A 24,350-nucleotide genomic window follows, 5' to 3' on the forward strand; every position below is an offset into this window, starting at 1 on the left:
CTTGGCCATATCACTTTTAGGAATGAGTGGAGTTTGTTATAGGATTATTTTTGGATGAGTGCAGGGCTTGGGATAAATCATAATGTATAGCTTAGTCCATTCTATTCAATGTTAGAAACAGGTATTAGCATGACAAAAATGAACATGATGAACAGAGTTGAAAGTGATTGGGAAACTGTAGAAGGGCATGAGGCAACCTGAGACATTTATGCAAAGGAAAAAGGACTTGGGGTTATGGGCCATTTGTTTGTATGTAAACACCCGTCTCACTGTTTTTTAGGAATAGCTGGTGGAATCTAGTTTCTTTTACCCTGCAAGTTGCCTGCATGTGTTGCTGCTCATCCTATTCAAGGCTGAGCCTGCCAAAGCATGAATCTGGACTTGTACACCATAGAAATGTTTTTTGGGGAGTCCATTATCAGAAACAGATGAAGTAATGCCTCATGTATCTAATGTGATGTTTGTTATTTGTACATTTCTTTGTTTTGTACAAGTTAAGTTTGAGGTTTTTTTCCTTTGCGATTCTTTTGGGGAACATATTTTTTAAAAGTGATTTATAAGTTACTTTTCATTTCCAAACTCATTTAAAAATAAAAAGATACCTTATATACATTTGAAGACTTTAGAAAGTGACAAGGAGGCAATGTAGCCATTCAATACATTTACCTTCATTCTTCGCTGAAGTCTGACAAACCATTAATGTGGTTTTTAAATGGTTAAGGGCAACATTAAACGGCATTGCCAGTGGTAACATAAAATAACTGTTCTTCTTAGGATCTATACTCTGACTCATTTAAGTAATGGCCAAAGGATTTTGTGCAATTTAACATTCAGGAAGAGTTTTTGGATTTTTATCAGCCCTGTAGTCTTGGAAAAAGCTTTATAAATACTTCTAAGAGTAAAATAAAGAGAAAAATACTTTAAAAAGGCATATCACCCATGCCTATGTCCTGAATAGTATTGCCTACGTTTCTTCTAGGGTTTTTATGGTTTTAGGTTTTACGCTTAATTCTTTAATTCGTCTTAATTTTTGTATAAGGTATAAGGAAGGGGTCCAGTTTCCGTTTTCTGCATATGGCTAGCCAGTTTTCCCAACACCATTTGTTAAATAAGGAATTCTTTCCTCATTGCTTGTTTTTGTCAGGTTTGTCAAAGATCACATGGTTGTAGATGTGTGGTGTTATTTCTGAGGCCTCTGTTCTGTTCCATTGGTCTATATATGTTTTGGTACCAGTACCATGCTGTTTTGGTTACTGTGGCCTTGTAGTATAGTTTGAAGTCAGGTAGGGTGATGCCTCCATCTTTGTTCTTTTTGTTTAGGATTGTCTTGGCTATACAGGCTCTTTTTTGGTTGCATATGAAATTTAAAGTAGTTTTTTCTAATTCTGTGAAGAAAGTCAATGGTAGCTTGATGGGGATAACATTGAATCTATAAATTACCTTGGGCAGTATGGCCATTTTCATGATATTGATTCTTCCTATCCATGAGCATGGAATGTTTTTCCATTTGTTTGTGTCCTCTGTTATTTCCTTGAGCAGTGGTTTGTAGTTCTCCTTGAAGAGGTCCTTCACATCCCTTGTAAGTTGTATTCCTAGGCATTTTATTGTCTTTGTAGCAATTGTGAATGGGAGTTCACTCATGATTTGGCTCTGTTTGTCTATTATTGGTGTATAGGAATGCTTGTGATTTTTGCACATTGATTTCGTATCCTGGGACTTTGCTGAAGTTGCTTATCAGCTGAAGGAGATTTTGGGCTGAGAGGATGGGGTTTTCTAAATATATAATCATGTCATCTGCAAACAGAAAAAATTTGACTTCCTCTCTTCCTATTTGAATACTCTTTATTTCTTTCTCTTGCCTGATTGTCCTGACCAGAACTTCCAATACTATGTTGAATAGGAGTGGTGAGAGAGGGCATACTTATCTTGTGCCAGTTTTCAAAGGGAATGCTTCCAGCTTTTGCCCTTTCAGTATGATACCAGCTGTGGGTTTGTTGCAAATAGCTGTTATTATTTTGAGATACGTCCCATCAGTACCTAGTTTACTGAGAGTTTTTAGCATGAAGGGGTGTTGAATTGTATTGAAGGCCTTTTCTGCATCTATTGAGATAATCGTGGTTTTGGTCATTGGTTCTGTTTATGTGATGGATTATGTTTACTGATTTGCATATGTTGAACCAGCCTTGCTTCCCAGGGATGAAGCCGACTTGATCGTGGTGGATATGCTTTTTGATATGTTTCTGGATTCGGTTTGCCAGTATTCTATAGAGGATTTTTACATCGATGTTCATCAGGGATATTGGCCTGCAATTTTCTTCTTTTGATTTTGGTATCAGGATGATGCTGGCCTCGTAAAATGAGTTATGGAGGAGTCCCTCTTTTCCTAGTGTTTGGAATAGTTTCAGAAGGAATGGTACCAGCTCCTCTTCATGACGAAAACACTAAAAGTAATGGCAACAAGAGCCAAAATTGACAAATGGGATCTAATTAAACTAAAGAGCTTCTGCACAGCAAAAGAAACTCACCAGAGTGAACAGGCGACCTACAGAATGGGAGAAAATTTTTGCAGTCTATCCATCAGACAAAGGGCTAATATCCAGAATCTACAAGAAACTTAAACAAATTTACAAGAAAAAAACAACCCCATCAAAAAGTGGGCAAAGGATGTGAACAGACACTTCTCAAAAGAAGACATTTATGTGGCCAACAAACATATGAAAAAAAGCTCATCATCATTGGTTGTTAGAGAAATGCAAATCAGGCCGGGTGCGGTGGCTCATGGCTATAATCCCAGCACTTTGGGAGGCTGAGGCGGGCAGATCACGAGGTCAGGAGATCGAGACCATCCTGGCTAACATGGTGAAACCCCATCTCTACTAAAAATACAAAAAATTAGCCGGGCATGGTGGTGGGTCCCTGTAGTCCCAGCTACTTGGGAGGCTGAGGCAGGAGAATGGCATGAACCCGGGAAGGGGAGCTTGCAGTGAGCCAAGATCACACCAGTGCACTCCAGCTTGGGTGATGGAGCGAGACTCCATCAAACAACAACAACAACAACAAAAAAATCAAAACCACAATGAGATACCATCTCACACCAGATAGAATAGCTATCATTAAAAAGTCAGGAAATAACAGATGCTGGAGAGGATATGGAGAAATAGGAATACTTTTACACTGTTGGTGGGAGTATAAATTAGTTCAATCATTGTGGAAGACAGTGTAGTGATTCCTCAAGGATCTAGAACCAGAAATACCATTGGACCCAGCAATCCCATTACTGGGTATACACCCAAAGGATTATAAATCATTCTACTATAAAGACACATGCACATGTATGTTTACTGCAGCACTATTCACAGTAGCAAAGACTTGGAACCAACCCAAATGCCCATCAATGATAGACTGGATAAAGAAAATGTGGCACATATACACCATGGAATACTCTGCAACCATAAAAAAGGATGAGTTCATGTCCTTTGCAGGGACATGGATGAAGCTGGAAACCATCATTCTCAGCAAACTAAGAGAGGAACAGAAAACCAAACACCGCATGTTCTCACTCATAAGTGGGTGTTGAACAATGAGAATACATGGACACAGGGAGGGGAACATCACACGCTGGGGCCTGTCATGGGGTGAGGGACTAGGGGAGGGATAGCATTAGGAGAAATTCCTAATGTAGATGATGGGTTGATGGGAGCAGCAAACCACCATGGCATGTGTATACCTGTGGAACAAAGCTGCACGTTCTGCATGTGTATCCCAGAACTTCAAGTATAATTTTAAAAAAAGAGAAAAAAAGGCATATCACACCAACAATTATATTAATTTCCTTTAAAAATGCTGCCAATTGCATAAATTTGTTAAGGTGTGTTTGTGGATGTATGTTAGCCAATCAGAAGGCAACTCTATAGAGAATTATTGCACATAGTGGTAACAGTAAAACCAGTAAAGGTATTATCATTAAATTCTATTACCACTACCAAGTACTGCTTCTCATTTTAAATTCTGTGGTTACATGCAGGCACAAAGAATGTGACTGAGTGGCTTTTTTTTTTTGAGAGAGTCTTGCTCTGTTGCCCAGGGTGGAGTGAATGGTGCAATCTTGACTCACTGCAACCTCTGCCTCCTGGTTCCAAGCAATTTTCATGCCTCAGCCTCCCAACTGGCTGAGATTACAGGTGTGTGCCACCACACCCGGCTATTTTTTGAATTTTTAGTAGAGATGGGGTTTCATCATGTTGGCTAGGCTGGTCTCGAACTCCTGACTTCAAGTGATTCACCCATCTCAGTCTCCCAAAGTGCAGGGATTACAGGTGTGAGCCACCGCCCCCGGCCTGAGTGACTTATTAATTAGTATTTTAATTTGTTTAACTTTTTAGTTATCTACAATTGTACCTTTCCCTAAGAATACCTTGAGAAAGTTGAGTTAATAAGAACTAAACCACATTAGAAACCATATGCTGTTTTGCCATCAATATGTTGGTCTCAGTTCTAAATCTCTGTGGGTCTTAGTTACTTTATGTTTAAGGAAAGTAGATGACTTGTAAAGTATTCTAAAATATTAAAACAGCAATAAAAAATATAACAAATTGAAGCAGTCCCAAAACAAAAGCAGGCAGTTTCAACATAGTGTGGTTGGCTGGGCACGGTGGCTCATGCCTGTAATCCCAGCACTTTGGGAGGCCAAGGCGGGCAAATCACCTGAGGTCAGAGTTTGAGACCAGCCTGGCCAACATAGTGAAACCCCATCTCTACTAAAAATATAAAAATTAGCCAGGTGTGGTGGTGCATGCCTGTAGTCCCAGCTACTCAGGAGGCTACAACAGAAGAATTGCTTGAACCCGAGAGGTGGAGGTTGCAGTGAGCCAAGATTGTACCACTGCATTCCAGCCTGGGCAACAGAGCAAGACTCCATCTAAAAAATAAAAAAAAAAGTATGATTTAGTTTATTTGTGGAACTGAATAGCGCTATAAATTGGGCACTTACTATTTTAAGGCATGTGTCAGATGCAAGAGTGACAAATACAGTCTTACCTTGTACAAACTTATAATTCTGGTACAGAAAACAAGCAAAAATAGACAACTTTAATATAGCGTTGAAAATTCTATGTTGAAGTTACATCCTGGGGGTCAAGGTAGGTGAGGTACACTTAATCCAAGCTTACCATGTCAGGAAGACATGGCAAGCTTGCAGAGGAATAATGTCTCAATTGAATTTCTCAGGATGCGTAGTAGTTTGCTAGGTAAAGAGGAAGGGAACTCTGCACAGGTGGAAGAGCGTTAGCAAAGGTGATTGATATGAAACAGCATGGTCTGTTTTTGTATTTTAGAGAACAGGGTCCTGCTCTGCCACCCAGGCTGGAGAGCAGTGGCATGATCATCGTTCATTGCAACCTCAAACCCCTAGCTTCAAGGGATTCTCCCACCTCAGCCTCTCGAGTAACCAAGGCTATAGGTGTGCACCACCACACCCAACATTTTTTAAATTAAAAAAATTTGTGTGTGTGTGTGTGTACAGATAAAGGTCTCACTATATTGTCCAGGCTGGTCTGAAACTACTGGCTTCAAGAGATCCTCCTGCCTGAGGCTCTCAAAGCACTAGGATTACAGATGTGAGCCACTGTGCTTGGCCAACATGGTCTGTTTTTAAAATAATTCTTAGGAATAAAGTTAACAAAGGGTGACTAGGAGATGAGGCTGGAGATGTTGGGTAGGAACAGATTACAAAAAGCCTGGTATATCTTCCTATGGAGTTTTGACTTCATTTTGAAGACTGCAAGAGGCCGATAGTCTGGCAGACAATGGAGGGAACAGGTATAAAATGAGTGCTGAAAGGACGCAGGATGGTGATCAGAGAGAGGTATATTAGTGCTCATGGTTATGTGAGTGAGGAAGTTTAAGGTATAGTCAATGTGGGTGGATGAAATGGAGGTCAAATCACAAGAGCTGAAGTCAAGAAACTGAGGATTGGTAATTAGGTAGTTGGTAAGGTATTAAGAATCTGGAATTGGAAGTTATGACACCAGGGCACTAGTTCTGACTCTAATGTCACTAATTATCTATGCTACTTGAAACAAATGCGTTGTTCTTATTTTTAGATTTCTTCTTCCAATAAAAAAATTACTAAGCACCTACTGTGTCCAGAAGTATATCATGCTCTAGGACTGTATCTGCCCTCAAAGAGCTCATACTCCTTAATGCAAGTTAATGTGTCTTCATTTAGTATTATTAAAATATTATAAGATGATTCTGAAAAGTAAGATAATGAGGCTTGCTTTCAGATTCCAAGACTATGCCTTTCGTAAAGAGATTCTGGAGAACAAAGGCAGATGAACATCAATATGAAAGTACAAACATGTATCAACAACACACTGTGGCATTATGGACTAGTGGAAAGAGCAGTATAACCTTGATTGTAGTCTCATTATGTCTCATTTTCCTCCTTTGTAAAATGAGGATAATACCGCCTGTGCCGTTGACTTTGGCAGGCTGTGTTGAGAATCAGGTGAGCTAATGGTTGTGAAACCTCTATGCGTTTTTAGTAGAGACAAGGTCTCACCATGTTGGCCAGGCTGGTCTCGAACTCCTGACCTCCCAAAGTGCTGGGATTACAGGCGTGAGTCACCACGCCTGGCCCCCCAGGTGGATTAGTTGAACTCAGGAGTTCAAGACCAGCCAGGGCAACATGGTGAAACCCTGTCTCTACACAAAATACAAAAATTAGACAGGCACATGGTGGTATGCGCCTATAGTCCCAGCTTCTTGAGAAGCTGAGGCATGAGAATTGCTTGAACTCAGGAGGTGGAGGTTGCAGTAAGCCAAGATTGCACCACTGCACTCCAGCCTGGGTGACAGATACACAGATATATATATATATAGATATATAGATATAGATATAGATATATAGAAATATATATATAAATCGCAAGCATTTTTTTCATTAAAAAATTAATGCAAGTCTGCCAGGATGTTTCCTGTGTTAAATGACTTCCGCTGTTAACTTACAGACCCTCTACCACAACTATAATTTGTACCTACCAGAATGTGTATACCCAACAAAGCTCTGTTGGGTGCCTTTCTTTTATTACAGCCCTCATCATACTGTACCACACTGCACAAGCATTTACTTGTATGCAAATTCGGCTATGAATTCCTGATGAATATGATCCCTTTCTTACTCAACTTTGGTATCCCTAGAACATAGCACAGTTCTTGATGCAAAGCAGACTCTCAAAGTATGTCAGATGAATGAATGGATTAATGAATACCAGCTAATATGGAAAGCTGTTCTTATCCTTAGGAGGTCACAGTGTGCAGGAGAGACAGACTTGTACACAATTAATTGCAATATCATACAATACATATTATGTTGGGACATAGGCAGGAAAAATTAATTTTGTCCCAGGGTGATAATAGGACTAAAAGGCTTTTACAAGTAGGCTGACATTTAGGCTAATTAATTAGCTGATGTGAAGTCCAATTCATATTTTAGAATACAATTGTGTTACAATAATTATATTCATGATAATCTCAAACAAAATTGCAAAAGTCCAACATTGTTTTTGTAGGTAAAGTTGGCAAAGTTGGTAAAGTTATTTACCTTGTAGAATAAAAGGAAGAGAAAAGAGAATCTCTGGCCCACAATTGAAGGGATAAAGGTTTAGTAAACAGGAATGGAGAAAGGATGGGGGATTTAATGCGGTTCAGGTAATAAGAATAAAAAGTTATAGAGAAAGGTTGCTAGAGTCTAGAAATTGGTCAAATGAAATAGGTATATGGGAGGGTTGAGAAGTAAACACATTAATAAAATGCTCAATTTAATTCATTTGGTCAGCAAATATAGTGTTGGGAGTACAACAAATGCAGACAAAAAAAAAAAAAAATCCCTGCCATTATAGATCTTACATAGACTTGTTCTAATTGGAATCCATGGATTTCAATGTTCCCTTGATATTTTCTTGTTTGCCATATGTACAACTTTTAAGATATAAAATATGAGATGTAAAAATAGAAAGTAGTCATAATATTTGTCTTACTAATAAAGGAATAATTAGATTTTTTTTTCTTTTTTTGAGACGGACTCTTGCTGTGCCACCCAGGCTGGAGTGCAGTAGTGCAATCTCAGTTCACTGCAACCTCTGCCTCCCAGGTTCAAGCGATTTTCCTGCCTCAGCCTCTTGAGTAGCTGGGATTACAGGCACCCGCCACCACATCCAGCTAATTTTTTTGTCTTTTTTTAGTAGAGACGGGGTTTCACCATGTTGGCCAGGCTAGTCTTGAACTCCTGGTCTCAAGTGATCCGCGCACCTTGGCCTCCCAAAGTGCTGAGATTACAGGTGTGAGCCACCGCGTCTGACTTAGATTTTTAAAAATAAAAAGCTCAAAGTGTTTTTCAGCACATGGACCAAATTCTAACAGGTTTATTAGCCCTTTGAAGGTGCAATTGCGGGATACCAAGATATCAATTATACTGTTGTTTCAGGTTCCTAACAATTAATATTTGAACAGTGCTTCAGAATTTTTAAAGCACTTTTACATATTGAATGTTATCCCATTTAATCCTCAATAACAATCTTTTTATTTATTTATTTATTTATTTTTGCACACTTTTTTGGTAGAAAACAAAGCTGAGGCTCAATGAGGTAAAGTAAAATGATCAAGTTTTGCAGGGCAAAATTCAAACTCATTCCCTTGACTATCTAGTCCAAAAGCGCTTCCATATACTCTTCTGCACTTGATTCTCATGTTTGATCTACTTCTTATTATCCCTATTTTAAGGTGAAAAAACAGAAGTTCAGAGAGATTAAATAACTTGCCCAAAGTAAGTTGGCAGGTAGATTTGGAACATATTTCCACGTCTAATGGTAACAAAATTCATGTATATTTCCAATCAACTTTAAAGACTGAAATATAGAAATATTAATATATCAACTTACTTTATTGTAATTTTTATTTTAAAAATGTTTTAAAGAGATGGGATCTCGCTATGTTGCCCAGATAGTGCACTGCACCCTCGATCTCCTGAACTCAGGTGATCCTCATGCCTCAGCCTCCTAAGTAACTGGGACTACAGGTGTGTGCCACTGTGCCCAGCTTTACTTTATTGTAATTTATATTAGGTGAGCTTATAATCTAAATGCCTATCTCCAACAATGATACTAAAAAATTGTACAAAATAAGCTTTTATAGTTCCTACTTTCTCCTGCTTTAGGTAATAATTCAACTCCATAAGCAATACCATAAAGTCCTGACTAGCAAGGCAGGTTCATAGGTCCTTTCACAACAGATAAAAAAGATTAACATTTTGAAAGGATAGTTAACTTTAAATATGAATACCATAACATCGGTTAAACAGGGAAGAGGAGGGCTGAATAGGAAAAGCTCCAGTCTGCAGCTCCCAGCGTAATCGACAGAGAAAATGGATGATTTCTGCATTTCCAACTGAGGTACCCGGTTCATCTCATTTGGACTGGTTGGACGGTAGATGCAACCCATGGAGGGCGAGTGGAAGCAGGGTGGGGCATTGCCTCACCCAGGAAGCAAAAGGGGTCAGGAGATTTCCTTTCCTAGCCAAGGGAAGCCATGACAGACTGTACCTGGAAAAACGGGACACTCCTGCCCAAATACTGCACTTTTCCCACGGTCTTAGCAACCAGCAGACTAGGAGATTCTCTCCCATGCCTGGCTTGGCAGGTCCCACGCCCACGGAGCCTTGCTCACTGCTAGCACAGCAGTCTGAGATCTACCTGTGAGGCTGCAGCCTGGCAGGCGAAGGGGCGTCTGCCATTGCTGAGGCTTGCGTAGGTAAACAAAGTGGCCAGGAAGCTCAGACTGGGTGGAGCCCACTGCAGTCCAGCAAGGCATACTGCCTCTATAGACTCCACATCTGTGAGCAGGCATAAGCTGAACAAAAGGCAGCAGAAACTTCTGCAGACTTAAACATCCCTGTCTGACAGCTCTGAAGAGAGCAGTGGTTCTCCCAGCATGGTATTTGAGCTCTGAGAATGGACAGACTGCCTCCTCAGGTGGGTCCCTGACCCCTGTGTAGCCTAACTGGGAGACACCTCCCAGCAAGGGCCAACAGACACCTCATACAGGCAGGTGCCCCTCTGGGATGAAGCTTCCAGAGGAAGGATCAGACAGCAATATTTGCTGTTCTGCAATATTTGCTGTTCTGCAGCCTCCTCTGGTGATACCCGGGAAAACAGGGTCTGGAGTGGACTTCCAGCAAACTCCAACAGACCTGCAGCTGAGGGACCTGACTGTTAGAAGGAAGACTAACAAACAGAAAGGAATAGCATCAACATAAACAAAAAGGACATCCACACCAAAAGCCCATCTGTAGGTCACCATCATCAAAGACCAAAGGTAGATAAAACCACAAAGATGGGGAGAAACCAGAGCAGAAAAGCTGAAAATTCTAAAAACCAGAGCACTTCTCCTCCTCCAAAGGATTGCAGCTCTTCACCAGCAATGGAACAAAGCTGGATGGAGAATGACTTTGACGAGTTGACAGAAGTAGGCTTCAGAAGGTTGGTAAGAACAAACTTCTCTGAGCTAAAGAAGCATGTTCTAACCCATCACAAGAAAACTAAAAACCTTGAAAAAGGGTTAGATGAATGGCTAACTAGAATAAACAGTGTAGAGAAGAACTTAAATGACCTGATGGAGCTGAAAACCATGGCATGAGAACTTTGTGACTCATGCACAAGCTTCATTAGCCTATATGATCAGGTGGAAGAAAGGGTATCAGTGATTGAAGATCAAATTAATGAAATAAAGTAAGAAGACAAGATTAGAGAAAAAAGAGTAAAAAGAAACGAAAAAAACCTCCAAGAAATATGGGACTATGTGAAAATACCAAATCTATGTTTGAATGGTGTACATGAAAGTGATGGGAAAAATGGAACCAAGTTGGAAAACACACTTCAGGATATTATCCAGGAGAACTTCCCCAGCATAGCAAGGCAGGCCAACATTCAAATTCAGGAAATACAGAGAATGCCACAAAGATACTCCTCAAGAAGAGCAACCCCAAGACACATAATTGTCAGATTCACCAAGGTTGAAATGAAGGAAAAAATGTTAAGGGCAGCCAGAGAGAAAGGTTGGGTTACCCACAAAGGGAAACCCATCAGACTAACAGTGGGTCTCTCGGCAGAAACCCTACAAGTCAGAGGAGAGTGGAAGCCAATATTCTCATTCTTAAAGAAAATAATTTTCAACCCAGAATTTCATATCTAGTCAAACTAAGCTTCATAAGTGAAGGAGAAATAAAATCCTTTACAGATAAGCAAATGCTAGCTTTTGTCACCACCAGGCTTGCCTTACAAGAGCTCCTGAAGGAAGCACTAAACATGGTACAACCAGTACCAGCCACTGCAAAAACATGCCAAATTGTAAAGACCATGGATGCTACGAAGAAACTGCAATAATTAATGGGTAAAATAACCAGCTAACATCATAATGACAGGATCAAATTCACACATAACAATATTAACCTTAAATGTAAATGGGCTAAATGCCCAATTAAAAGACACAGACTGGCAAATTGGATAAAGAGTCAAGACCCATCAGTGTGCTGTATTCAGGAGACCCATCTCACGTGCACATATAGGCTCAAAATAAAGGGATGGAGGAAGATCTACCAAGCAAATGGAAAGTTAAAAAAAAAAAAAAAAAAAGCAGGGGTTGCAATCCTAGTCTCTGATAAAACAGACTTTAAACCAACAAAGATCAAAAGAGACAAAGAAGTTCATTACATAATAGTAAAGGGATCAATTCAACAAGAAGAGCTAACTATCCTAAATATATATGCACCCAATACAGGAGCACCAGATTCACAAAGCAAGTCCTTAGAGACTTATAAAGAGACTTAGATTCCAACACAATAATAATAACGGGAGACTTTAACACCTCACTGTCAATATTAGACAGATCAACAAGACAGAAGATTAACAAGGATATCCAGGACTTGAACTCACCTCTGCACCAAGCAGACCTGGTAGACATCTACAGAACTCTCCACCCTAAATCAACAGAATATACATTCTTCTCAGCACCACATCGCATTTATTCTAAAATTGACCAGATAATTGGAAGTAAAGCACGCCTCAGCAAATGTAAAAGAACAGAAGTCACAACAAACTGTCTCTCAGACTACGCTGCAATGAAATTAAAATCAATTTAAAAAATTAGAAGTCAGAATTAAGAAACTCACTCAAAACTACTCAACTACATGGAAACTGAACAACCTGCTCCTGAACGACTACTGGGTAAATAATGAAATGAAGGTAGAAATAAAGATGTTCTTTGAAATCAATGAGAACAAAGACACAACGTACCAGAATCTCCCAGTGTGTAGAAGGAAATTTATACCACTAAATGCCCATAAGAGAAAGCAGGAAAGATCTAAAATCGATACCCTAACATCACAATTAAAATAACTAGAGAAGAAAGAGCAAACAAATTCAAAAGCTAGCAGAAGGCAAGAAATAACTAAGATCAGAGCAGAACTAAAGGAGATAGAGACACAAAAAACCCTTCAAAAAAATCAGTGAATCCAGAGCTAGTTTTTTTTTTAAAGATCAACAAAATTGATAGACCGCCAGCAAGACTAATAAAGAAGAAAAGAAAGAAGAATCAAATAGACTCCATAAAAAATGATAAAGGAGATTTCACCACTGATCCCACAGAAATACAAACTACCATCAGAGAATACTATAAATACCTCTATGCAAATAAACTAGAAAATCTAGAAGAAATGGATAAATTCCTGGACACATACACCCTTTCAAGACTAAACCAGGAAGAAGGTGAATCTCTGAATAGAACAATAAGGGTTCTGAAATTGAGGCAATAATTAATAGCCTACCAACCAAAAAAAGTCCAGGACCAGAGAGATTCACAGCCGAATTATACCAGAGGTACAAAGAGGAGCTGGTACCATTTCTTCTGAAACTATTCCAATCAACAGAAAAAGAGAGAATCCTCCCTAACTCATTTTATGAGGCCAGCATCATCCTGATACCAAAGCCTGACAGAAACACACAAAAAAAGAGAATTTTAGACCAATATCCCTGATGACCATCAATGCAAAAATCCTCAATAAAATACTGGCAAACCAAATCCAGCAGCACAGGAAAAAGCTTATCCACCATGATCAAGTTGGCTTCATCTCTGGGAAGCAAGGCTGGTTCAACATACTAAATGTAATCCATCACATAAACAGAACCAATGACAAAAACCACATGATTATCTCAAGTGCAGAAAAGACTTTCGACAAAATTCAACAGCGCTTCATGCTAAAAACTCTCAATAAACTAGGTACTGATGGAACATATCTCAAAATAATAAGAGCTATTTATGGCAAACCCACAGACAATATCATACTGAATGGGGAAAAACTGGAAGCATTCCCTTTGAAAACCAGCACAAGACAAGGATGCCCTATCTCACCACTCCTATTCAACATAGTGTTGGAAGTTCTGGCCAGGGCAGTTAGGGAACAGAAAGAAATAAAGGGTATTCAATTAGGAAAACAGGAAGTCAATTTTTTTTTGTTTGCAGATGACATGATTGTATATTTAGAAAACCCCATCCTCTCAGCCCAAAATCTCCTTAAGCTGATAAGCAACTTCGGCAAAGTCTCAGGATACACAATCAGTGTGCAAAAATCACAAGCATTCCTATACACCAATAATAGCCAAATCATGAGTGAACTCCCATTCACAATTGCTACAAAGACAATAAAATACCTAGGAATCCAACTTACAAGGGATGTGAAGGACCTCTTCAAGGAGAACTACAAACCACTGCTCAAGGAAATAACAGAGGACACAAAAAAATGGAAGAACATTCCACGCTCATGGATAGGAAGAATCAATATCGTGAAAATGGCCATACTGCCCAAGGTAATTTAATTTATAGATTCAGTGCCATCCCCATCAAGCTACCAATGACTTTTTTCACAGAATTGGAAAAAACTACTTTAAAGTTCATATGGAACCAAAAAAGAGCCTGCATTGCCAAGACAATCCTAAGCCAAAAGAACAAAGCTGGAGGCATCACGCTACCTGACTTCAAACTATACTACAAGGCTATAGTAACTAGGACAGATATATAGACCAGAACAGAACAGAGGCCTCAGAAATAACACCACACATCTACAACCATATGATCTTTGACAAACCTGACAAAAAAAAGAAATGGGGAAGGGAAGTTTCCCTATTTAATAAATGGTGCTGGGAAAGCTGGCTAGCCATATGTAGAAAGCTGAAACTGGATCCCTTCCTTATACCTTATACCAAAATTAATTCAAGATGGATTAAAGACTTAAATATTAGACCTATAACCTTAAAAAGCCTAGAAGAAAACCTAGGCAATACCATTCAGGACATAGGCATGGGCAAAGACTTCAGGACTAAAACACCAAAAGCAATGGCAACAAAAGCCAAAATAGATAAATGGGATCTAATTAAACTAAACAGCTTCAGAACAGCAAAAGAAACTACCATCAGAGTGAACAGGCAACCTACAGAATGGGAGAAAATTTTTGCAATCTACCCATCTGACAAAGGGCTAATATCTAGAATCTACAAAGAACTTAAACAAATTTACAAGAAAAAAAACCCCATCAAAAAGTGGGCAAAGGATATGAACAGACACTTCTCAAAAGAAGGCATTTATGCAGCCAACAGATACATGAAAAAATGCTCATCATCACTGGTCATCAGAAAAATGTAAATCGAAACCACCATGAGATACCATCTCACACCAGTTAGAATGGTGATCATTAAAAAGTCAGGAAACAACAGATGCTGGAGAGGATGTGGAGAAATAGGAACGCTTTTACACTGTTGGGAGTATAAATTAGTTCAACCATTGTGGAAGACAGTGTGGTGATTCCTCAAGGATCTAGAAAACTACAAATACCATTTGGCCCAGCGATCCCATTACTGGGTATATACCTAAAAGATTATAAATCATGCTACTATAAAGACACATGCACACATATGTTTATTGCGGCACTATTCACAATAGCAAAGACTTGGAACCAACCCAAATGCCCATCAATGATAGACTGGATTAAGAAAATGTGGCACATTTACACCATGGAATAGTATGCAGCCATAAAAAAGGATGAGTTCATGTCCTTTGCAGGGACATGGATGAAACTGGAAACCATCACTCTGAGCAAACTATCACAAGGACAGAAAACCAAACACCACGTTCTCACTCATAGGTGGGAACTGAAAAATGAGAACACTTGGATGCAGGGTGGGGAACATCACACACTGGGGCCTATCTCGGGGTGGGGGCCTGGGGAAGGGATAGCATTAGGAGTAATACCTAATGTAAATGATGAGTTGATGGGTGCAGCAAACCAACATGGCACATGTATACCTATGTAACAAACCTGCATGTTGTGCACATATACCCTAGAACTTAAAGTATAATAAAAGTAAATAAATCAAAAAAATAAAAATACAGGAAAAAAAAGAAAAACAGGGAAAATATACCAAGACAATACTGCATCTAAAATAATAACAAACCAGTACTAAATACTTTTAAAACTTTTCAACTATATATGAATCATATATAAAAGATGATGGCACCTAGTTTACAGAAATGGTATGCCACTTGTACAATTTTGTATTTTATAATAGCAAAGAGCCAAATCAAACTTTAATATTGAATTCTATAAATATTAATGTAAAATATTTTCATGTGAAATGAAATTTTCAGGAAAGCATTAAGATAATCAAAATAATATAAATTCCCGAAAAAAAGGAAGACTGAGCCAAGAAAATACAGTTACTAGAAAATGTACTAAAATGTCTACCTACCTAATTATGCCTTGTTACACATTCCTTTTAATCAGTATTTACCATTGGGTTTTCGAAGGTTAATTTCTGGGAACAGTAAATTTCATATAGCTTTTGTTTTCTTTGCAATACATTGAAGCTTGTTTATTACAGAGTGGAATTTGGTGTAAGATGGGTTGTTTTGGACCTGGTCCAAGAGGGTTTAGTTACTGAAAGCACCTCATTATAAGGTGGTCTTACCAATAAGGTGATCCACTGGCTCAGATCCCATGCATATTATAACAAGGCTCCATTATGGAGTACAGGAAGCTAGGCAGCTAATGGTTCCATCAAATGAAACTATAGAAACAATTTTTTTTTTTTTAAAAGACATGAAAATCGTTTAAGGCTAGAGGATCATATGCCTTGGTCACTTTTCCAAATTTCTATTTCCTGAAGTGATGTTCTTTATTGTATGTTTCATAGCTCTGCAGTTATTTTACATTAGGTTTTAGCTTTCTTACATTCATTGTTTGATCTGGTCTTAAATTTTTTTTTTTTTTGGATTATCAAAATTTTCATCAATACTATCTATTTAACTGCATTTGCCTACGGAAATAGATAATAAACCACCAAGAATTCATAAAGGTTAAATTCTTTTGTAACTCATTGAGAAATCTGAGGTTTAAAAGAGGCATATGCAAGAATAATTGTGTGGTAATCAAATACAAAAAGAATGCCATCACTTAGAGATGACCATGATAACCAGTCTTTGAAGTGAATATACAACAGGTGCTTTGATTTCATGAAATTTTTTTTTTTTTTTTTTTTTTTGAGACGGAGTCTCGCTCTGTCGCCCAGGCTGGAGTGCAGTGGCGCGATCTCGGCTCACTGCAAGCTCCGCCTCCCGGGTTCACGCCATTCTCCTGCCTCAGCCTCCTGAGTAGCTGGGACTACAGGCGCCCACAACCGCGCCCGGCTAATTTTTTTTTTTTTTGTATTTTTAGTAGAGACGGGGTTTCACCGTGGTCTTGATCTCCTGACCTTGTGATCCGCCCGCCTCGGCCTCCCAAAGTGCTGGGATTACAGGCGTGAGCCACCGCGCCCGGCCTGATTTCATGAAATTTTATAAGCAGCCCTAAAGAATTAAATATTCTAAATGTGTTTTAATATAGGAAAGTAATACAAAAAATTCCAGTTGCAGAAAAATAACAGGGGAAAGCTTTTTGTTAAAATTAATGTTTTGAATTGAAAGATCTTAAGAATAACAACAAAGCCTTATAGAAACTTAGAAACAGTGCCAAATTTAAAACCATGTAATAACTAAGTGCAAAGAAACACAGTAATAGTTTTATAACACAATTCTAGAAAGTTTTAAATAATCTAATCAAGTCATGAAACATCTACTCTTTACATTGTACCTTTCTTCCATGAATAAAGCCCTTTCTCTAACTAGTAGTTTTCCTGGTTTTCAGCCTGTGTGCTCTATATACTTTCAATCCTTGAATAAATTCAGTATTAGATAACTATTTCATATGCATTGAATGTGTCACATAAATTATTTGATAAACAATCTCTACCTTATATATCTCAAAAGCTTTAAAAAAAGCCAGCCAAATAATTTTTCTTTCCTCAAATAATTATTTATTATCAGTCTATCACCTATATATCTATAGTTAGTGTACGCTTCATATAGAGCAATGGTGCACTCCAGGTATATGATTTACCTACTAATTAATAATGAATAACTCGCAATGTGCCAGGTGCTGTTTTAAAAGCATTTATGTGTTTTAACTTATTTAACTCTGTAAACATTTCTTTTAAAAGTATGTTATCAGTAATGACAATGGCCTACATCCTACACTATAAAGGCCAGTTTACTTCTTGGAATATCATCTTGGTCCAAGTCATGATCTGAGGGGAATATACACCTGTTTCAACAGTGATTATCATTGTGTAAAATTTTTGAAACACCTTTTGGAATTACTAAAGGCTTGTGACACATCTCTATGTACATTCTTAGTAATGAAAATTTTTAGCTTCAGGGAGAATTAAATTTTGGAAAGAATGAAAAATATCTAGGCCAGGAATGGTGTCTCATGACTGTAATCCCAGCACTATGGGAGGAGGAGGTGGGCAGATTACTTAAGGTCAGGAGTTTGAGACCAGCCTGGCCAACATGGTGAAACCCTGTCTGTACTAAAAAAACAAAAAACAAACAAACAAACAAAAATTAGCCAGGTGCAGTGGTGTGCACCTGTAATCCCAGCTACTCAGGAGGCTGAGACACGGGAATCGCTTGAACCTGGGAGGCAGAGGTTGCAGTGAGCCAAGATCGTGCCATTGCACTCCGGCCTGGGCGACGGAGCAAGACTATCTAAACCAAACAAACAAAAACATATCTAGCTAGGGAAAGGGAAAAGTATTTGAGATGAAGTTGGGTAATAACACTACGATATGACCATAAAATAATATGCTTAACTTTCTCATGTAGTTTCCCAATTCCAAAGGTAATTTCAAAAGTCCTCAAAATGTTTTAATTGTAGCATTGTGAAAATAAATATCTAGCTTTCCAAGTTATTATGCACATATTCATACCATCTGTGTCAGTCTGTTCTCATGCTGCTAATAAAGTCATATCCAAGACTGGGTAATTTATAAAGGAAAGGTTTAATTGACTCACGGTTCCGCATGACGGGGGAGGCCTCAGGAAACTTACAATCATGGTGGAAGGCACCTTTTCACAGGCAGCAGGAGAGAGGAATGAGAGTGAAGCAGGGAAAACCTCCTTATAAAATCATCAGGTCTCATAAGAACTCACTCACTATCATGAGAACGGCTTGAGGGTAACCGCCCCCCTGATTCAATTACCTCCCACTGGGTCCCTCCCACAACACGTGGGGATTATGGGAACTACAATTCAAGATGAGATCTGGGTGGGGACACAGCCAAACCACATCACCATCGTTCCCTAAATGTAAATGAGTAAGAGCCACTTTACCTTTTTTATGAAATAATATGCTTTATTTTAGGCATTCTGGAACAAAAGCAAATGAAAATCAACTCAGAATATCAACAGACATTCCTTTGTAGATTCTTAAAGCACAAAGAAATCTGTATGATTTTATAGTACTAACCTCTGCATTTTACAGATGAAACTAATTCCCTGAAGGGTGTGGTGATTGCCAATATGACTTAGCAAATTAGTGGCAGAGCCAGGTGTAGAGCCCAAGTCTCTTGTCTTCTACCAGGTATTTATTCGTTTCACTACCCTACTATCTCTATCTGTGGTTTAATAATAATACCAGAGGAGAAAAATTGTTTCACCCTTTCAAAACAACATAAAAATTACCTTCTAATCTAGTATTTGGTACTTACTGCTCAATAATCAACTAGAAAAAATATATAATACTAGATGGGATCTAATATATTCTAAATTCTTTAACTGGTAAATTGTCACCTGGCTAATTTTAAATGTCTTTGAACTATGCTTAGAGTTGTAACATCAAATGCTATAAAAACAAGCTGTAAAAATCTAAATATCTCAAAATGAAAGCAAACACATGCCTATATAATAATTCATTTATCCAAATGAAATGTAAAATAAATCCTTACTGGAAATTATGACTTGAAAATAATAGACCATACAAAATTCTTGGATAGCTCATAAAATTTCAATTCAAATTACTCACAAAAAGTCCTAATGCCCAGTGAATAACACACGTTTCTTAAAAAAAGATCAATGAATGTATTTCTGGAATGATGTCAGAGATGAGCATCTTTTATAATCATTTTTGATTAGACACAGCTTCATTCATAAAAACACAAACAAGATCAAAATTCACAGAAAGGATTACTGTGCTCTAAGGAAACATATTTTGGCTACAGCTATAAATGTGGGTTTGCTTATCAAATTTATATATAAAGTTTTCTTAGTCATTGCATAACTAAAGCTTATGCTAGAACAATACCAGAGGGGAGAAATTGTTTCACCCTTTCCAAACAATGTAGAAATTACCTTCTAATCTAGTGTTTGGTACTCACTGATCCACTAGGAAAAATATATAATACTCAGCAGGATCTAGTATTTTTTTCCACAATTAGGATGAAGCTAAATAATTAGAACAGAAAATTTAGAATACTTCATTTGGCATTTTATATCTTTACATCAATTTGTTTATGATATGTTTGATTTTAGGCTTATTATACAAATAATGTAAAACAATTTCAATTAAAAATGCATACCACTTTCTTAATTTCTCTTCATTACTTATAAGTAGGCAGTTTAATAACGAAATAAACCTTTCAAGACAAATGGTGATCTCTAAAAATGTCTCGGACTGATCTGAGGTAAAATCTATAGTGAAATATGACTGAGGTGTGACTAGACTGCTATTAATCTTTATGTATCAGTATGAAAACAAATGGATGAAGAGAACCACCTAATATGAATATTTACGTGAAACTAGAAATGCCCTAGGAAACTCTAAATATCTTTGAATAATTTTAAATTGCATTTAGCTAAGGAAGACTTATTTGAGGACAACATTTTGTATGAATTACTTTGTAAAAACTCAAGAATAGGCCAGGCACAGTGGCTCATGCCTGTAATCCCAGCACTTCGGGAGGCAGAGAAGGGCAGATCACTAGGTCAAGAATTTGAGACCAGCCTGACCAACTTGGTGAAACCCCATCTCTACTAAAAATACAAAAACTAGCCGGGCATGGTGGTGCACACCTGTAGTTCCAGCTACTCAGGAGACTGAGGCGGGAGAACTGCTTGAACCTGGAGGTGGAGGTTGCAGTGAGCCGAGAGCACGCCACTGCATTCCAGCCTGGGAAACAGACCAAGACTTCGTCTCAAAAAAAACAAAAAACAAAAAAAACCCAAAACTCAAGAATAATAAAATTTACATTTCTGAACATAAAACAGTTTTTTAAAAAGTATGCCACTTATTCAATGTACAAATTACTTACAACAGAGTTTAACATAAGCATGATGACATATTTTTACTTCGCTTGAGAGTTAAGTATTATTACTTAAAACCAGGAAACATGCCTTTAGTTTTGGAAGGAGACGGTTTAAAGTTCTTTATTTCTATTTCATGAGTTTTTCCCAGTTCCAGTTCATTTATCAAAGTTGTTTTTACCATCACTGTCATCAATTTTACTTTCTTCAGTATGCAGAATTCCATTCAACTTTGTATCTGTGCAATCCTCAGCTTTCACTTCTCTGGCTGAATCTCCTTCTTGTATAGTCCTAATTCCAAAAAGGTCTTTGGCTAAACTGCAATCTGAATTGTTAGCCAATCTATTTCCTCCATCAGTTTCGGCTAGGTCATTTTTTTCTTCATCTGTATCTTCAGGATCATAAAGTTCAGGTGTAAAATAGATAGATTCATCTTCTGCTTCTGTTTCAAGATCTCTATTTGAAGTGGACTGTTTATCTTCCTTACTTACTAGAGACAATTCAATGTCTGGATCCAGGGCTTCTTCAGAACAGAGCGGATGTTCAGAATGATTTTTTCTAGTAAGGGTGGCATCAATCTTTAATGATGAAATAATGGTTTCTGATTGAGAGCATGATCCAAACGATGTGTTTACTGTCAGATTTGAGGATTCACATTTATCAGTGACTGGCAAAACAGTTTTACTTTCCATCTTTTCTGTTTTGAAACGGGGAGGACTAGAGACACTATTCTCTGATGACCTGAGCTCAGGTGTTGCCTTCGGTATTTTACCAGTAAAATACTGTTCCAAAGAATTAAAGCTTGACCAGCTAACTCTCTTTGTTTGTTTGTTGAAAGTTGGGCTTGTAGATCTGGAAATCACAATTTTTTCTGCTTTCACTGCTTCTTCCAGCAATACTGGATCATCTAAGAATACAAGAATTTAAAGCTTTAACTTTCTGCTCCTAGCTGACATAATTGTTACGTTAAAATGATTATTTATTAGCAATGCCTAAATAACTGTATAGGATACGTAACTTAGAACCCCCAATGAATACTAGTGGATTTTTATCTTGGAACAGAATATTAACTCTGAAAGAAATCTTAGGTCTCTAGTGTTTCCTAGCTCAAGTTATAATGCTGTCTGGTAAACTATCAAATTCCACACCAGGGAGCCCAAGAATGAATGAGGAAAGAAGGGGTAAAAGGGAAGAGGAAGGGAGCTGAGCATAGGAGGGAACAGGCTGTAAACATTTGCCTTGAAAATCCACTAACCAGTGACTGAGAAAAACTTACCTAGACTAATTCTTTTATTTAATAAATAAGGAATGTGACATAAGGCTAAGTTATTTGCTCAAAGTTATAAAACTGGTTAGTAAGAAGACTGAGACTAGAACCTAGGTTTCCTGATTATCAGGTTAATCAGCTTGAATTCACTATTTATAGTGAATTTTGTACTGCTATTTTGTAGTATTTATATACTACAAAATAAATGTTTAAAAATTGATTTTTTTCTTTTTTTTTGAGACCGAGTTTCGCTTTTGTTGTCCAGGCTGGAGTGCAATGGCGCAATCCCGGCTCACTGCAATCTCCGCCTCCCGGTTCAAGTGATTCTCCTGCCTCAGCCTCCTGAGTAGCTGGGATTACAGGCGGCTGCCTCCACGCCCAGCTAATTTTTGTATTTTTTAAGTAGAGATGGTGTTTCACCACACTGGTCAGGCTGGTCTCGAACTCCTGACCTCAGATGATCCACCTGCCTTGGATATATGAATTAAAACAACTGAAATTATATCCAATGGTATAGACCAGAGTTTGGCAAACCTTTTCTGTTACAGGCCAGATAGGAAATATTTAGGGTGTGTGAGGCATTATGTATCTGTTGCGACTACTCAATTACGCTGTTCTAGTGCAATACACACAAATACTCAACTCTGCTGTTGTTTGCAATATGTAAATAAATGGACATGACTACATTTCATTAAACTTACAAAAACAGGCAGCAGGCCAAATTTGGCCCACGGGCCACAGTTTGCCAATCTGATACAGATGATTATTTCTAAAATATTTTAAAATATTATTTTTCGCCGGGTGTGGTGGCTCACGCCTGTAATCCCAGCACTTTGGGAGGCCAAGACGGGCGGATCACAAGGTCAGGAGATCGAGACCATCATGGCTAACACGGTGAAACCCGGTCTCTACTAAAAATACAAAAAATTAGCCGGGCGTGGTGGTGGGCGCCTATAGTCCCAGCAATTCGGGAGGCTGAGGCAGGAGAATGGCGTGAACGCAGGAGGCGGAGCTTGCAGTGAGCAGAGATTGCACCATTGCACTCCAGCCTGGGTGACAGAGCAAGACTCTGTCTCAAAAAAAAAAAAAAAAAAAAATTACTTTTCATCACTTAAAATAAATGTCTCTCACCTCCTAAAAATAAATAAGTTCACAAGAACTATCTATATAGGAAAAGAAGTTCACATAGAAGTATCTATATAAAAAATTAGGCCAAATTTTTATATAGCCATTAGAATAACATCTCCTACTTATATGGTACTTTACAATGCTGTGATATTTATAATTTTGACCTTTACAACCCAACCTGAAGGGACAGCTAGGCAAGCATTTTTTCCCCCCAATTATGACTCAAAAAGGTCAAATGACTTGCTCATGATCACAAAGCTAGTAAGTGGCAAAGCCAGTTAGTGGAAAACCAGAAAATATGCTCTGGTCTCCTGACAAAAGTTTGTTCCCATTACAATACATCATACTGTTTCACTACTTTATGATAACACCTTATATTACAAACCACCATATTTAAGGAAATTAATCTATACCCAAATAAATATCATTTCACTAAATATAATGAAAGACTTCTCTATCAAAGGTAAATGGGAAGAACTTTTCATACTTTCCTCCTTTCTGGAGATAATGCCACTTGGCAGAGGTGAATTTTTAGTAATAATTTTAGGACACTGCAGTTCCTGGACACACATCTTTGCTTCATCTTCCACAGAATTTTCTGGTGATAGATGACATGCTGCTTCCAATAAATAAGGTGGGGTACTGTACTTTAAAGAGGTCACTTCAAGTGTGGACTCGGTGTCCTGTACATTTGTTCTGTCCTTTATGGATACATTAAGAACTTTTTGATGCTTTTTGGAAAATTCAGCCAAGGACTCCAGTGCACTTTCAAAGGTTGAATGGTGCTGAATCTGCTGCCGTACCCATTTAGAAAGTCCTAAAGAAAGAGGTAAACCCAGGGGAAAATTTGGTTACTTAGTTATTAAAATATTACATGCTAAGATAATACACTTGCTTTTTCTAGTGAAGTAATCTAATTTGTATTTTGAATATACAGAATGGTTCTCTGTATGTTTTTTCTGCAATTCAGCAATTTTACTACATATGTATCAGTAACATATAAAGTAACATTCATATATCAGTAACATATGAGTAACATTCTGTTTATAAACAGTAATTGTCAAATGGAGAGAGAAAAGAGGCAGTGGAAGTAGGGCAGAGATGGGAAAACATATCATCTGGTTAAGAATAACTGGTGAATATGGCAAATTTAATTTCATCATAATTCCCCACACAA

General features: G+C 38.0%; 1 protein-coding gene and 1 long non-coding RNA gene across 6 annotated transcripts in view; one reads left to right on the forward strand and one right to left on the reverse strand.

The window, feature by feature from the left end:
* The window catches only part of LOC105476850 (uncharacterized), a 158,531-nt gene that overhangs the window by 11,833 nt on the left and 122,348 nt on the right, over positions 1-24,350 (forward strand). Inside the window, exon 3 of one of the 3 annotated variants that reach the window (XR_011615683.1) lies at positions 18,962-19,060. The exons of the other annotated variants lie outside the window; for them this stretch is intronic. This is a non-coding gene — a long non-coding RNA (uncharacterized lncRNA). The remainder of the gene's footprint in view (positions 1-18,961; positions 19,061-24,350) is intronic. 3 annotated transcript variants of the gene reach the window in all.
* The window catches only part of LOC105476851 (BRCA1 interacting DNA helicase 1), a 176,769-nt gene continuing 173,219 nt past the window's right edge, over positions 20,801-24,350 (reverse strand). For all 3 annotated transcript variants that reach the window (XM_011733115.3, XM_011733116.3, XM_011733119.2), the window contains 2 exons: positions 23,661-23,990; positions 20,801-21,685 (listed from right to left, as the gene is read on the reverse strand). In XM_011733115.3, coding sequence (XP_011731417.2) covers positions 20,937-21,685; positions 23,661-23,990 — 1,079 coding nt within the window. In that variant the 3' untranslated portion in view covers positions 20,801-20,936. The remainder of the gene's footprint in view (positions 21,686-23,660; positions 23,991-24,350) is intronic.

Source organism: Macaca nemestrina, chromosome 17 (genome assembly GCF_043159975.1).
Source record: "Macaca nemestrina isolate mMacNem1 chromosome 17, mMacNem.hap1, whole genome shotgun sequence".
Lineage (NCBI taxonomy): Eukaryota > Metazoa > Chordata > Mammalia > Primates > Cercopithecidae > Macaca > Macaca nemestrina.